General features: G+C 50.0%; 1 protein-coding gene across 2 annotated transcripts in view; it reads right to left on the reverse strand.

Annotated features, from left to right (window-relative positions):
- Positions 1-14,244, reverse strand: part of TRAPPC9 (trafficking protein particle complex subunit 9) — a gene marked incomplete at its 3' end in the record, with an annotated part of 533,166 nt that overhangs the window by 397,342 nt on the left and 121,580 nt on the right. For both annotated transcript variants that reach the window (XM_081266489.1, XM_081266488.1), the window contains 4 exons: positions 11,277-11,362; positions 8,840-8,966; positions 5,545-5,677; positions 1,095-1,258 (listed from right to left, as the gene is read on the reverse strand). In XM_081266489.1, coding sequence (XP_081122615.1) covers positions 1,095-1,258; positions 5,545-5,677; positions 8,840-8,966; positions 11,277-11,362 — 510 coding nt within the window. The remainder of the gene's footprint in view (positions 1-1,094; positions 1,259-5,544; positions 5,678-8,839; positions 8,967-11,276; positions 11,363-14,244) is intronic.

The following is a 14,244-nucleotide window of genomic DNA, read 5'->3' on the forward strand; positions in this document are numbered from 1 at the left end:
GCAGCCAGAGTGCAAGGAGGACAGCCAAGATGCAAAGACAGCAGCACACGCAGCACATGGGGCGGGGGGGGGGGTTATCAAAATGTCATGATGGCTCCCACATTTACTGTCATTCGGGACCAACACACAAGACGGTCGTTCTACAAGCCTCATTCTGGAAATATGAAAATGGCTTTCCATCCACAACCCCTCAGTAGTGGGCACCCATCCTGCCCCAGGCGCTAGTCAGTGCCTCTGCGAGACTCAACCCGCTAGAGAGAGGGACCGGACACAAGCAGTCACCATGTAGCGTGGAGACAGGACTACTGCGGTGGTAATTTAGGGCACTCTGAGCAAGAAAGAAGGACCCAATAACACAGTCTAGGAAAGCTTTCAGGAGAGCAGGTGACACCAAAGGACAAATTAATCAACACTGAGGAAGCAAAAGGGGTAGTAGCAGGAGTTCGAAAGTTAAGTCTGAGGCAGAGGAAATGGCGTATCCTAAGGTGGAGAAGAGAGAGCAGATGTCAAGAAGTAGAAATCGGCTCCTGAGGACTGACACCAATGGGGTCCAGGGGAGGGGGTGAGGACGAAGCTGAAGCACTGTGGGGAGGCCTGATCACACAGGGCTCTGGGCACCAGGGACAACAGGGAGCCTGTCAAGGACTTCCCAGGGGAGAGACAGGTAGAGCCACGCTTCAGACAGAGGGACAGCTCACAAGAAATAATGATCACACAATCTACAATTTAGGTTTATTTGAGAGAAGGAAAAAAAATACTTTCCAGTTGCTAAACTGTAAAAGCAAGACAGATGTGAAAGAATTTTACCATATAGGCTGTAATTTTCTGACATTCAATGTTAGCTTGCTTGGGCAAACATCAACCAAACCCTATAACCAATTAACTTAAATTCCAAGTAGCACATGAAGGTATCCTGCACTAAAGAGAGAATTTCTGTCTACTGCATATATTTGGTCCTCAAAATGGAGGAGGAGGTGAAATTAAATAATATCATTAAATTTCCCAGTCTAAGATCCACTTTAAGCCAATAGTGTTGGTCATTCAAAGTGTATCTTCTGCCAGGAGGCAACATAGCCCTTCCTCCCAGTACCTACCCTTGGTGGTGAGAATTTTCGAGGTGACTTCCAGTTTCTCCAGTGGCTCCATTCCAATATTTTCCAGTGTAATGATGAGTGGCTGAGTTTCTCCATTATACAGCTGGACGGACACGTTAGTAGATATCTCATCACCAGACGAGGGCTGCAGCGAATGTGTGGATCTAAATAAGAGTAATAACCACCGTGAGCACAAGGGGGAGAGGAGAGGGCAGAGTGGAGAGCATTCCTGTTCACTCACATCAGGTCAGCAGCCTGCCTCACTCATGGGCCTCAGGGCCAGGGCCAGCTGCTGCCTCCAGGGTTTCCCACACGCAGACCTGCCTGGGCTTTGCGTGTTGTGAACTGGTCACCCTCACTCAGGCTTCATGGCTCGTGTGTGTGTGTGTGTGTGTGTGTGTGTGTGTGTGTGTGAAGGGCAAGACTACTTAATTACTGCATTGTGGAGGACACAAATTAAGCAACGAATTAATGCAAGTGAACCACGAGGTGTTGCTCATGCTGAGAAGGGGGACATCATGGACTTAAAGAGAAACTTCTAAGAACAATTCCTACTGGAGCTGGAGCCAGGGAGATAAAGGAGTGCACAGGGCCAACCTGGTCTCCCAAGTGCAAGCCAGGAGCCACGCCCACAAAGACCCAGGCAACAGAGGGAAGCAACAGTGGGGCTCTGTCCTCCTGCCACTCAAGTGAGGCCCTGCACCGCAGGACAAGCCCCGATGGCCAGCCCTACATACAAGCACAGCCCAGCATCTGGGGCCTCCTCGCTAAGGCTCCTGCACCAACACCCTGTCCTAGGCCTGTAGTCTGTGGGCTCTGCCCAAGTTCTACACTACTCACTATCCCAGTCTCTCCCTCCCAGGCCACAGGAGCAGACTTCTGCCTAGGAGGTAACCAGGACCCCAAGAAACACAACTGGAACCAAGGCCTGCTGGCAACAATGACATATAGGCGACCCCGCCTATGTTTCCTCTGCATCTAACTCTGCTCCACAGTGGTCTGCATCTGTGTTGACTGCTGGTCCCTCTTCCTGCACGTTTTCCTTGCTGCAGGACCTGACTGACTTCCACAAGCCCTGGGAGCCTGTACACCATCATCGTGCCTTGAAGCGCTCCTGAGCCCCCGGGAGGAGAACTCTCTCACTGGTGTCCACTGCAGAAGCAGCTGGAACTCTTGGCTGCAGTCAATCTGACCCTCCCTCTAGTCTGAGCTCACACAGGGGACAGACACAGGTCAACGGAGTTCTTCCTAAATGCCAGTCCCATCCCACCAGGCCAAAAGCATACCAGAGGTGTCAATAAACATGAGCAGATTTGCTGCATCCGTCTCAGGTATGTTGATTTTAGAATATTATCAATACTCACCTAAAGTGGAAAAATCACCTTAGAAAAATATATACATTCTTAAAAATAAGAAACAGCACTTTAACTCCAAATTGGAGTTAAACTCCCCCTGCCAACATCTAGTCTCTCTCCCCAGGTGAGGACGCACACTCTGGAGTGCACTCCCAGAGCCCCAGGTGCCCCCTAAGCAGGCCAGGCGAGGCAACCAATACCTGAGAGTGTGTGTGCCCATCCATGGGACCATGAAAATGGAGCAGGTGGGCACAAAGTATCTTTGAAAACTATTCTAAGAGCAAGAGAAAAATGAGGGAGACAAAGCCACAGCTAGCACACCCATTTTCGTCACCTCTCGTGCAGCTGGAGGGATGGTCTTTGAGCAGGGAGCTCACAGTTCCTTTTCCTGGAATCCTCTCCCTTCCTGGTAACAGCCTTTGCCTGGGTGCCTTTTCACCTTCCACTGCCCACCCTTCAGCTGGGTTCCAGGTGGGGGCTAGCAAGTGTGAGCAGGCTCCACTGTCGCCTAGAATCTCTGCACAATCCAGGAGCCACCTGCTAAGGCCCGACCAGGTACCTGACCAGGTACCTGCCAGCTGCCACAGTAGCAGGAACAGTAGTGGGTCAGGGCGAGCAAGGCCTGATGGGAGTCTGCAGGCTCCGCTGCTGGAGTAACAGGGCTTAAGGCAGTTCTGCCCAGAACAACAAGGACAAGGCTATCCTCCTGAGGCTGCCAAGGCCGCTACTGAGACCAGGTGTCTGCCCTACACTGAAGACAAAGCAAAATGATCTATCTGAGCATAACTTATGGCCATCACGTTCACCCTTTTAGGTCTACAATCATGTCTAGTAAGCCTACAAAGTTGTTCAACCATCCCTGATACCCAGTTTGAAAACACTTCCGGCACCCCAGAGGACATGCCCTGGTGCGTGCAGTCAAGCCCTGCTCCCATGGCTGCCTAAGGCAACCACCCAGCTGATTCCTCGTTGTGTCTGCTTCTTTCACATGGCACGTTTCTGAGGTGCGTGTATACTGAAGCATTATCAAGAGCTGGCTTGTTGTTATTGCTGAGTGATATTTCACTGTACAGATTGACAAGTTTTGTTTATCAAATGATGGACACTTGGGTATCTTCTGCTCTATTGACTATTATGAGCAATGCTCCTACGAATGTTCATGCTCAATTTTTTGTGTCAATGTGTTGAGACTGACTTGCAATTATTGGGTCACAGGTAGCCTTATGCTAACTTTTTAAGAAAGTGTCTTTGAAAGGGATATGCCACTTTCTGCTCCCCTCAGCACTAAGTGTAGGTCCAGCTCCTCCCCACCTCACCACCACGGCTAGTGACTGTGTCCAGTCACCCTGCAACTGCAATCTCGGATGACGCCAGCTCCAGAGACTAATGATCTGAGCCCTCTTCCAGGTTGCTTCTGAGCTGCATGGACTCTTCTGGTGGAAACAGCTATTTGAATCTTTTGCCAATTTTTTAATTAAGTTGTTTGTCTTCTTATTACTGAGTTTTAAAAGCTCTGTATGTGAATACAAGCTCTTTATCAGATATATGATGTGCAAATACTTTCCCCGGCCTGTGGGTTTTCATTTCCCTGATGGTGTCTTTGGAAGTACAAAGGTCTTTAATATTGATGAAGCCCAATTCATCAACATTTTATTTTATGGACCCTACTTCTGGCATCACATCAAAGAATCTTTGCCCAACCCAAGATCATAAACATTCTTTCTCCTGTTTTCTTCTAAAAGTTTTGGACTTTTCAACTCTTACTATCAGGTCTGTGCTTCATTTGAGTTAATTTCTTCCACTTCCTGTTTCTCCTCAGTCACATGGTGCTTCCTCCACCAGAAGCTGCTCCACCTGCCCACTCACACAGCTCATGCCTCCTCCGGCCCCACCTGGTCACTCAGAGGCCTCCTGGAAGAGCCCTTCCCAGTGCAGGGCTCCATCAGCACTCTATTCACAGCACGGATGCTTGTCAGTCTCCGCCTCTGACAGGACTCCTGTGGGCAAGGGACAGGACTACATGCTCACTGTCATAGCCCTAGCACCTAACACAGTGCCTGACAGATGAAAAGGGCCTGTTGAACATATGAGGTGGTTTTTAAAACACTTCATAAAATCCCAGGACACTTTTTATTAAAATGGCCAAAAGGATACTCATTATTCATAATAGCAAAAGTTTAAAATATCACAAATCCCAATAAGCAAGGATTCCAAAGGCTAACTCCACATTTAGTTCTTGTAAGAAACATTTCAACTTTGTTCTGATTCATGTTCGGCAAATCATATTAACTATTGGCATCAATTCATTATAGCTAAACTATGGAACCAATCTAGATGCCCTTAAAAGATGAATGGATTAAAAACTATGGTGTATATATACTCACAGTGGAATATTACTCAGCATTAAAAGAGAGTAAAATTACGGCATTTGCAGGTAAATGGATGGAGTTGGAAAATAACATGCTAAGCGAAGTAAGCCAATCCCAAAAAAACAGGGGTCAATGTTTTCTCTGATAAGTGGATGCTAACACATAATGGAGGTGGGGGGCGCATGGGATGAGTGGAGGAACTTTGGATGGGTCAAAGGGGTGGGGCACGAGGGCAGGAAATATGGTGGAATGACATGGACATCATTACCCTAGATACATATATGACTGCATGAATGGTGTGACTCTACTTCATGTACAACCAGAGAAGCAAAAAAATGTGCTTCATTTGTGTACAATGAATCAAAGAGCTTTCTGCTGTCATGTATAACTGATTAGAACTAATTTTTAAAACCACAATAAAATTAAAAAGAACAGAAAATCTCAGCCACATTCTGATCAAAGAATTTCAAATTAACTCAGATTCTTTAGATATTTTAAAACATGTATAACTAAAAAACATCTATAAGAGGGCTGAGGTTGTGGCTCAGTGGTGGAACGCTCACCTAGCAAGGGTGAGGCACTGGGTTCAATCCTCAGCACCACATAAAAATAAATAAATAAAAATAAAGGCATTAAGTCCACTTGCAACTAAAAAAAATATTTTGAAAAAATATCCATAAGACCATGTCTTGTCAACAATTAGTAGCCACTCCTTGGAAACACTACCTGGGTAGAGACGTGCTGATCTGTAGTCTTGGCAAGGCGGGAATGACTTCAACGGTAGAGCCACTGGTTTTGATTCCCGGGAGGTTATCTAGCAGACAGTCACTGAAGACACCAAAGACAGTGGTACGGTAGCCTGGAATGCAAGGCAGAACTCACACCTCCTGGCAAGGCCCACGTCCCACCCAGAGCAGCAGTGAGAAGAGCACAGGCATCCTGGGCCTGAGGCCTGGCCTGCCACCCACCAGCTCCCCACACTGCCCCTCCAACCAGAACCCACAGTATCCCCATGCTGATGCAGCTGGTAGTGGCACTATGTCCTATTTCACATGCTGACCAGGTCCAAATAAAGGTCCCTACAAACTACAAATCTGCAGAACCTGATAATCAGTATCTCATCCCTTTACTAATTTGCTTTTCAGATTTCTCCATCTCCAAAATGAGAATGGTAGTTAATATTCCTTTGCAGGACATAATGTATCTGAAAGAGTATCTGAAAAAATGCTTCAAAACCTTCTATTGAGGATGAAAGTTCAAGAGCCAATTATTGTTATTATAGCTGCTATGTGATACGGCAAATCTGCCATATGTGTACAAGTACTATCATTTAAGATTATCAAATTTCCTAAGCCAAAAAAAAATATGTTGGTTAGATAAGCACACAAAATTGTTTAAGCAAAGCTTTAAAATGGCCCTTGAAATTTCAAGAGATAGCTATCATAAAAAACATTCACTGTGCAATGAGATTAAATAGCACCTAATGCCCAAGGCCCAGGGCACCACCTTCTCTGCGCATCCATGTTGGGATACACAGATCTCCAAAGGGAGAAGCCAACAAACCAGGCCATCCCTGTCGATATCCGCCCTCCCCCACAGCCCTCCCCCACAGCCCTCCCCCAGCAGCTTCAGGCTCTCTCCCAGCTCACAGGACTCCCAGCCATGCTCCCTGTGCTCGCTCCTCTCTAGAGTGAGTTCTGGAAGGCTTCCTTCACTGGCAAACCTTTTCCTACCTAAAACCCCCCTTTGCCACTAATGCCCCCACACTCTTCTCTCTCTAGATCTTATCATGGTGTGGTTTTGTCTGCTAAGCAACCATTATTTTACAATTCCTAATGAAAATAATCTTCCTTCTCTTACCTATTGTTTAAAACAACTACCTTATAAAACCCCAAGTCTGATGACAACTGTTTAGCATGAGCACGAGGATGTCTGATAACACAGCCAGCCCTTCTGGCACATCTGAGGGGCAGGAGAAATGCACACAAGTTGGCACCAAGGATGGACACGGAGGGATCAGCTGGAGGCCCCCAGGCTCACTGTCACAGACACCTAGGGGTCAGCAAGGGGGCCCCCCAGTCACCATTACACATCAGCCCCAGCTCTCCTCCTCCACAGAGGTCTCCAGGCCTAATTATCCCCCCTCCCCAGCCCCCACACTCCTGCCACCGCACCCTGCCCCTGTTCCAGGCAGCAGTCAGTATCCTTAGGGTGATGCCCAAGGTCCCCTAGGACTGCCCTCTCCCTGCCTTCCAGCCTCATCACCACCACCCCTTCACGGGACCACCTACTCTGGCCACCCTGGTTCCCTGAGTATACCACTGGTCTCTCCCACCACCAATCTCCGACCCGGTGCTGCTCTGCTCAAGAGCTCTTTCTACACTCTGCTTCCCACCCCCTGCTTCCCCACTCCCACTCCATTCATCTGGACTACTCCCAGGGACCTTGCTATGACAGGCCTTTGTTGCCTTCCTCCTCCCGAGTCCCACCTCCACACGCTGGCCTCCACCTTGGTACTTCCACGACACACACAACCGGGGTTACGCCTGCCCTCACCTCACTGGCCCCAAAGTCTGCAAAGACCTCTGCTGTGAGGGGCTCTGCACCAGACACTGAGGTGCTCCGCCAAGAAAGGCCAGCAGGGAGCACACCCACAAGTGACAAGGAGGAGAAAGGTGTGCGGAGCCCAGGGGAGCCAGAGGAGGCTTGAGCCACCTGAGAAGGGAAGCTCACTGAGAGCTGCAGGCAGCGAGCAAGCCCTGGGTGGAGAGGGTCCAGGAGAGCTAAGGAAACAGTGCTCTGCCCAGGAGGCGCCATGAGACTCAAGTGCCGCTCCACAGGAGGGGAGGGAAGAGAGGAGTCCACAGAGGTGCGGGCCACATGGGGAATAAAGCACAGGAAGGCACGGGACACACTACAAAAGGCCCAGCTGCAGCCTGCGAGACAGACTTGGTAGCAAGCAGGCCCCTGGGCAGAAAGACCAGGCCCGTGCGCTTGTGGAAACCCTGCAAGGGAACTGTGGTCTGCAAGACAGGAAGGGGCCAGTCTCACCTACTGGGGAGACAGTGAGGTGTCCTAGGGGCTTACAGAAGTGGAGCAACTGGGGACGACTCCCAAGAAGCTGGCGAGTGACTCATGGTGGCATCATCACTCGGCTGGGGCCACAGGGGGAGGTGCCACTTTGGGGAGGAGAGGCAGTGGTTCTGGTTTGACAGGCGGTGTGTAAAGAGACCCGGAAGCAAGAGCCAGAGAGTCAGCAGAAGAGCTAAGGGAGGCTGGGCCACAGCTCAGCGGTGGAACACTTGCCTGGCGTGCACCATTACAGTAACCAAACCCAGAGGGTGTGGGTCACGAAGGCCGCCGAGGACAGCTCTCCATGCGGGAAGGGTGGGCTCTGAGAGTCAGGTTAGGGGAAAAAAAGGAAAAGCAGGCCCTGGGTTCATCCAGAAAATACTAAAAATCACTAGTGACCTGGGGTTAGGCGTTCTGGTGAGGTGAGGTGATCGGAGCTGGATCTGGGATGCAGAATGTGAGGAATGTCTGATAACACAGCCAGCCCTTCTGGCCACATCTGAGGGGCAGGAGAAGTGCATACAAGTTGGCACCAAGGATGGACACTGAGGGATCAGCTGGAGGCTGAGAGGTGGACAGTGGCCCCAGCATGTGCGCACACCTCCAAGAGCAAACAGAGCACCACAGCAAGGACAAGTCATGGCAGCCGAAGGGCGGGGAGAAGCTGAGCACGTGTCTGCAGACTTCCAGAGGACGACACACAGGAAGATGGTGCGGTGGGGAGGGAACGTGACGGAGACCTGCCACAACAGGACACAGCCACTGCCGCCACATCACACACTCAAACCCAGTTTTCCCAGGTCTCATCCCAAAGAAATGCCATCGCAGCCTCGTCCTCATCTTTTCACGGTCGGGACTAGAGGACAGGTGATTAGCTCTAGACCTCAACAAAGCGATACAAACGCTCAGCAGCATTTTGCAAGCAGAACTAGAAAGGGATTCTCCTTACCGTTCACAGTGATGGTTCCGGTTGTCTGCGGCACCCCAACAAGTGTCACTGGGTACAGACCAGATTCTGCAGGAAGGGAAAGCGCAGCAGGGAGAGACTCGAACTCAACGCCACTGGTGAGGAGCCCCTGAAGCAAGTGAAGGGGCATCATGAGCAGGCTCAACCCAAACCCATCACGGACGATCAGTTCTATCTGATCCTTGAGGCATGCGCTGCAGGCACACCTGGGACTGTCAGGAAGAAAAGACTGATGGTCTCAAAAGACCCAGAGAGCTTTAGAGACAGTGTGTACAAACAGAAGTGTAAAAGTGTGTGTGTGTATGCACACAGAGGTGCATGTTCAGATACAGATATAAACATAGTGTGTGCAGAGGTGTGTGTGCACAAAGATGTGTAGATACACATGTGAGTGTAGTGTGTGCAGAGGTGAGTGTAGTGTGTGCAAACCTAAGTGTGTGTGTGCAGAGGTGTGTGGACACATGTAAGTACAGTGTGTGCAGAGGAGAATGTGCAAACAAGTGAGAGTGTGCAGAGGTGTGGATACATGTGTAAGTGTGTGTGCCCAGAGGTGCATGTGCAAACAAGTATGTGAGTGCAGAGGTGAGTGTGCAGATACAGACATTAGTGTGTGTGTGTGTGTTTGTACATGCACGTAGAGTATGTGTGTACAAATGTGAGCGTATGTGTGCATGCACACCTTTCCAACTCTGTTCACAGACAGCACCCAGAAGCAAGGACGCTCTGAAAGACTGAGTGCACCTCGTGCCTGGAGTTTGACCAGCGCTGTCAGATGATCCATGTGTGGTCAGATGTTGTGGGCACGGGTGGAAGCAGTTAGACTGACCCTAGGCAAAATATCTTATTTTAGCATTTTCTTTATCTTTTTTTTTTTTTTAACTCAGGGGCTTAACCACTGAGTCACATGCCCAGCCCATTTTATTTTTTAATTTGAGACATGGTCTCACCAAGTTGCTTAGAGCCTCACAAAGTTGCTGAGGCTGGTTTGTGATCCTCCTGCCTCAGGCACCTGAGCCACTGGGATTAGGTATTCACCACTTCCTGGCTTCTTTTATTTCCTTTCCAAACAGCTAAAGCAGTATGGCCAACTATTAGTATTTGTTAATGTGGATGGTGGATATGAGCGTGTTGGGACTCCCTGGAATGTTTCATATGGTCAAAATATTTCATAATTCAGTTTTTGAAATTCTGACCATGATTTGTGGGCCATCTCTAAATGGAGCTTTTTATTTTATTCTTTATTCTTCCTAATTGTTTATAATAGCATATATTACTTTTAAGCTAGATAAAAATGAAAGATACTTTTAAAAAAAAAAAACGTGAGGAAGAGTAGCGGGGCTGTGACGCTCTAATCACTAGGGGAATTCTGTACACACTGACTGCGGGTGTCACAAGTAGGCAGAACGCAGGTGTTGGAATCTGTGCTGATCTCAGGTAAACTTCAAAATCAGCACTTCATTTCCCTGTCCAAGCCAGGAACAGGACACACTAGAGAGGCCTCACCCAAGAGCCACTTCCCAAGGCAGCCTGTCCTGGCCAGGAGGTGGGGAGCAGAAGGCCCAGAGCAAGGCTGAGGCCGCGGGGGTCTCAGCACTCAGGCAGGAAGCATGACTACCAAACAGTCTCCAGGAAGTCCCAACTCCAGGTCAGGCACAACCCTCCACCTCGGCCCCAGGCCTACTGCATGGCACAGATGCTTTTTGGAGAGCCACGGCCTACCCAGTGCCAGGTGGGACCGCTCCTCAGCTCCACACACCCTTTCCATGTCACCACCAGACAGGAGCACTGCAGGCAACACAGCAAAGGCTGAGGGTGGGACGTAGGTGGGGAGGACCAGGAGGGGGTCCCCCCATGGACCTCCTCCCAACCACGAAGGTGGCCGAGCAGTTCCCGGGGAGACACGACTGCAAGCGAGTCTCGGAGAGCTACGCTGGGCCTGGGAGCACGTCAGGATGGCAAGCCTGGACCCCGCACAGTCAACAGTCTGCTCTCCTGCCTGCTGCTCATTCTGCCTTGCGCCCTGATCCTCCAGTCACCCTGCAGCCAGGGGACGCTGCTGGTGTTACGAGCAGGAGGAATGCAGACACTGGAATCTGTGCTGGTCTTGGGTAACCTTCAAAATGAGCACTTCAAATCTCACATCCCGTCAGCTAAGCTCAGTTTGTGTGCGAATCAGAGCTCTGTTCATGGATTCAAACATTTCCTGAGTACCAGGCATAAGACACAAGAATGACAAAATGCCAAAAAAAAAAAAGAATGCAAAATGCAAAAAAAAGAATGACTCACAACAAGCTCATATCTCTACCAAAATGGAAAAAAAAATATGTCACAGATTGTGTCAAATATTAAGTAAAAATTTGTATTTTAATGATAAATTGGTATTTTTAACCCAAAAGACCAACTAGTTGGCAGTGCGTACCATGTTCTCAACGCGGAGTTCGAACGGCATTGGGTTGTACACCATCAGCTGAACCTCACACACGTCTCCTTGAACCCACTGGAAATCTACAGAGCACAAAAGAATCCACGTTAGTCAGCACCTCTGCACCTTCTCACGGTGTCAGGTGATTCGTCTGGCAACACACTTGTCCGGCAAAGCAGTGGACCTCACAATCACCTTGAGAGAGCAATTCACAGCTGGCTGTGACACCAGCTCTCTGAAACACAGTCAAGCCTGTCATCACCGCCACTTTAATGCAACATGTAGGACTTTTCCTGCGGCATTCTGCAGGCCGCACTGGTGCATAGCTGAACTCCACGGGGACAGATTTCACAAAACCAAGTTCCACCAGAGCGGGGGCTCCACCCTGGTCACTGGGCCACAAGGTACAATGCACACCTCACTGGCCCACAGGCTGGCGAGGCAGGCAGATGTCATCAGAGTCAAGAGGCACAGAGCATGACCACCCTGTGCCCCTGGCTCTGTGCCCCTGAGACTGAGAGGGAAGGGGGTGGTTTCTCCTCCTCTTAACTCCCAGGCCCACGCAGTGCAGAGGCAGAACAGAAATGACCCTACCCCAAGGCCCAGCACATGTGCCCTGTGCATCCCCTCCCTGGAGGACAGGTCCACACTAGGTGATATCCTGTAACAGCACTGAGGGGTTGTGCAGGTGTAACTCAGATCCCCGTCAGTCACCTCTGAGATGACCGAAAGGGAGACTTTCCTAGACAGGCTGATCCAACCAGCTGAGTCCCTAATGGAGATGAGACCCTTCTTGCCAGGGTGTATGTAGGGTGGCCTCTAGAAGTGGACAGCAGTCCCAGTTGACAACCACCTTGAGATAATAAAAGAGGACCAACCTGAGGAACCTGGGAAACAAACCGCTCCCCAGTGGAGCCTTCAGAAGGGGACCAGGTGACATCTGGACTCAGCAAGACAGACTCAAACTCCTGACCCATGCAGTGAGAAAAGTGCTGACATTGTTCTGAGCCATAGGTAAGCTTCAGAAATTTGTCACAAAGCTATTGAAAACCAGTAGAGCTCCCAGCCCCATCTCCATTGCCCCTCCACCCCTGAGGCTCAGCACCAGGCGGCCAAGGGAGTTCAGGACCAAGGGGCATGCTGGCAAGTGTCAGGTGGGAGGCCACCTCCTTACTCTGTGACCTGCCTCGTGACATGGTGTCAAGGCCACCGCAGTACAAGGCAGGCACTCACAAGCCAAACGGGTAGCGAGCTCGCCTAGGAAGCCCACTGCTGACAAGGGCGGCCACAGTGGTGCGGCCAGGACTGGGAAGTCAAAGCAATATCTAGTCCAGGCACAGGGAGCTCAAGCCAGTGCAGGGCTTTTTCTAGAGCAGAGGTAGGATTCACTGACCAGAGTTCCCCAACTTTCATGGAGCTTTCACATCCCATTTCCAAGATATAGCTTTTGTCCCACTTTGGACCAGGGACCCTGCACAGAGATTAAGAACAGCTCCCCAAAATGTGTGACACCTGGCCAGATCGGGCATCTGCAATTGCATGAACCAATCTACAAAATGGAAAACTCCTGACTGCTGAACTGTCTGCCCACCTATGGCTGCAGTCCAAATTCAAGTCCTTCTGGCTCTAAACCCAAACACTTTCCCTCATGATATACCCCTCAATGGCTACAGACACTCAGGCCATGTCGCTCCTTCACCACACCTGCCCTGACCCACCTGCACAAGCCTACGACCCCCGGTGAAGCTTCAGTATGGCGTTCACCCTCCCTCCTTGCACATGCGAACAACCAGAGCACAGCCCAGCCCCTACCACCCTTCACAGTACCCCGGCCTGCTGGCGTCTGCAGGGGGCTAGCAACCTGCCTGCTCCTCCCTGCAGATGAGAAAGCCACTGCTTTTTTAAATAAGTCACTGTGCCTGTGGCTAAGGGATTCTTTTCTCTGTAGTCAAAAAATAATCATTTTTAAAAATCATGCTCTGAGATACTAGAAGGAATGATTTACATTTATGTGATAAGTTGCTTTTGTCTGAAAGAAGGTGGTCCAAACTCCCATGTGTCAAAGCACAAGCCCCTTCCTCATACTTTGTCCCCAGAAAGATTAGGAGGGCACAGGAAGTAGTAGCTACTAAACACCCTCTGCCAGCCCTCCCTGCTCCATGTTGGCACACCAGGACCAGCAGCACCCGGCAGTTCTACTGTTGACAAGCTCATCTCTGTCGGCCACACCGTGTGGACCCACTTGGCAGGAAGAGTTCCCAATCATCACAGCATCTGGATACCCGCACCACACACAGCTGCTCCTGAAGACCCTCTGAGTGGGCACCAGGACTTCCGGAACTTGTCTCACTGGATCTCGGAACAACTCTCGAGTCAACTCCTAACGTCCCCATTCTGTAGACAGCACAACTGCAGACCAGGAAGTCACACGATGGGAAGCGAGAGTTGGGGGCCAGGCTGCGTCAGGGCCACCTGGCGGCCCCAGCTGACCAGGGACAACATGGCATCTGGGCAGCTGCCAACCTCACCAAAAACCCTGGCACTCCAATCACAAATGACAGGTGACCCTCACCCGCAGCACTGCAGAGTGGAGTTAGAAGGTGGCCACACTGGCCATGTTGCAGATACAAAGACCAATAAATAACCCCTTGGCAGAGTGGGAAATGGCTGCAAGAGTCTCCCTGAAGAAGCTCTCTACTTCTCGTATCTACATGCCCTGCTGTAATGGTAACATCCCCAGTAGCTACACAGACTCGGGTACAGAATTAGGAATTCAGATTAAAGATGGGTGATTCTTCAAGCCTCCAGGCAGGTACTCTCTGGTCAGGCTATTGCCCAAAAGATATTAGAAGCTGTAGAATACCAATTAATTTTTCCTATGGATATTCAACAAATAATGTGCATTTTTTGCTGAACCTTCTGATAGCTCAGAAAAACACTCTTATATCAACCATAAATCCATCCT

Source organism: Spermophilus citellus, assembly GCF_964194105.1.
Source record: "Spermophilus citellus genome assembly, chromosome: 14".
Taxonomy (NCBI): Eukaryota; Metazoa; Chordata; class Mammalia; order Rodentia; family Sciuridae; genus Spermophilus; species Spermophilus citellus.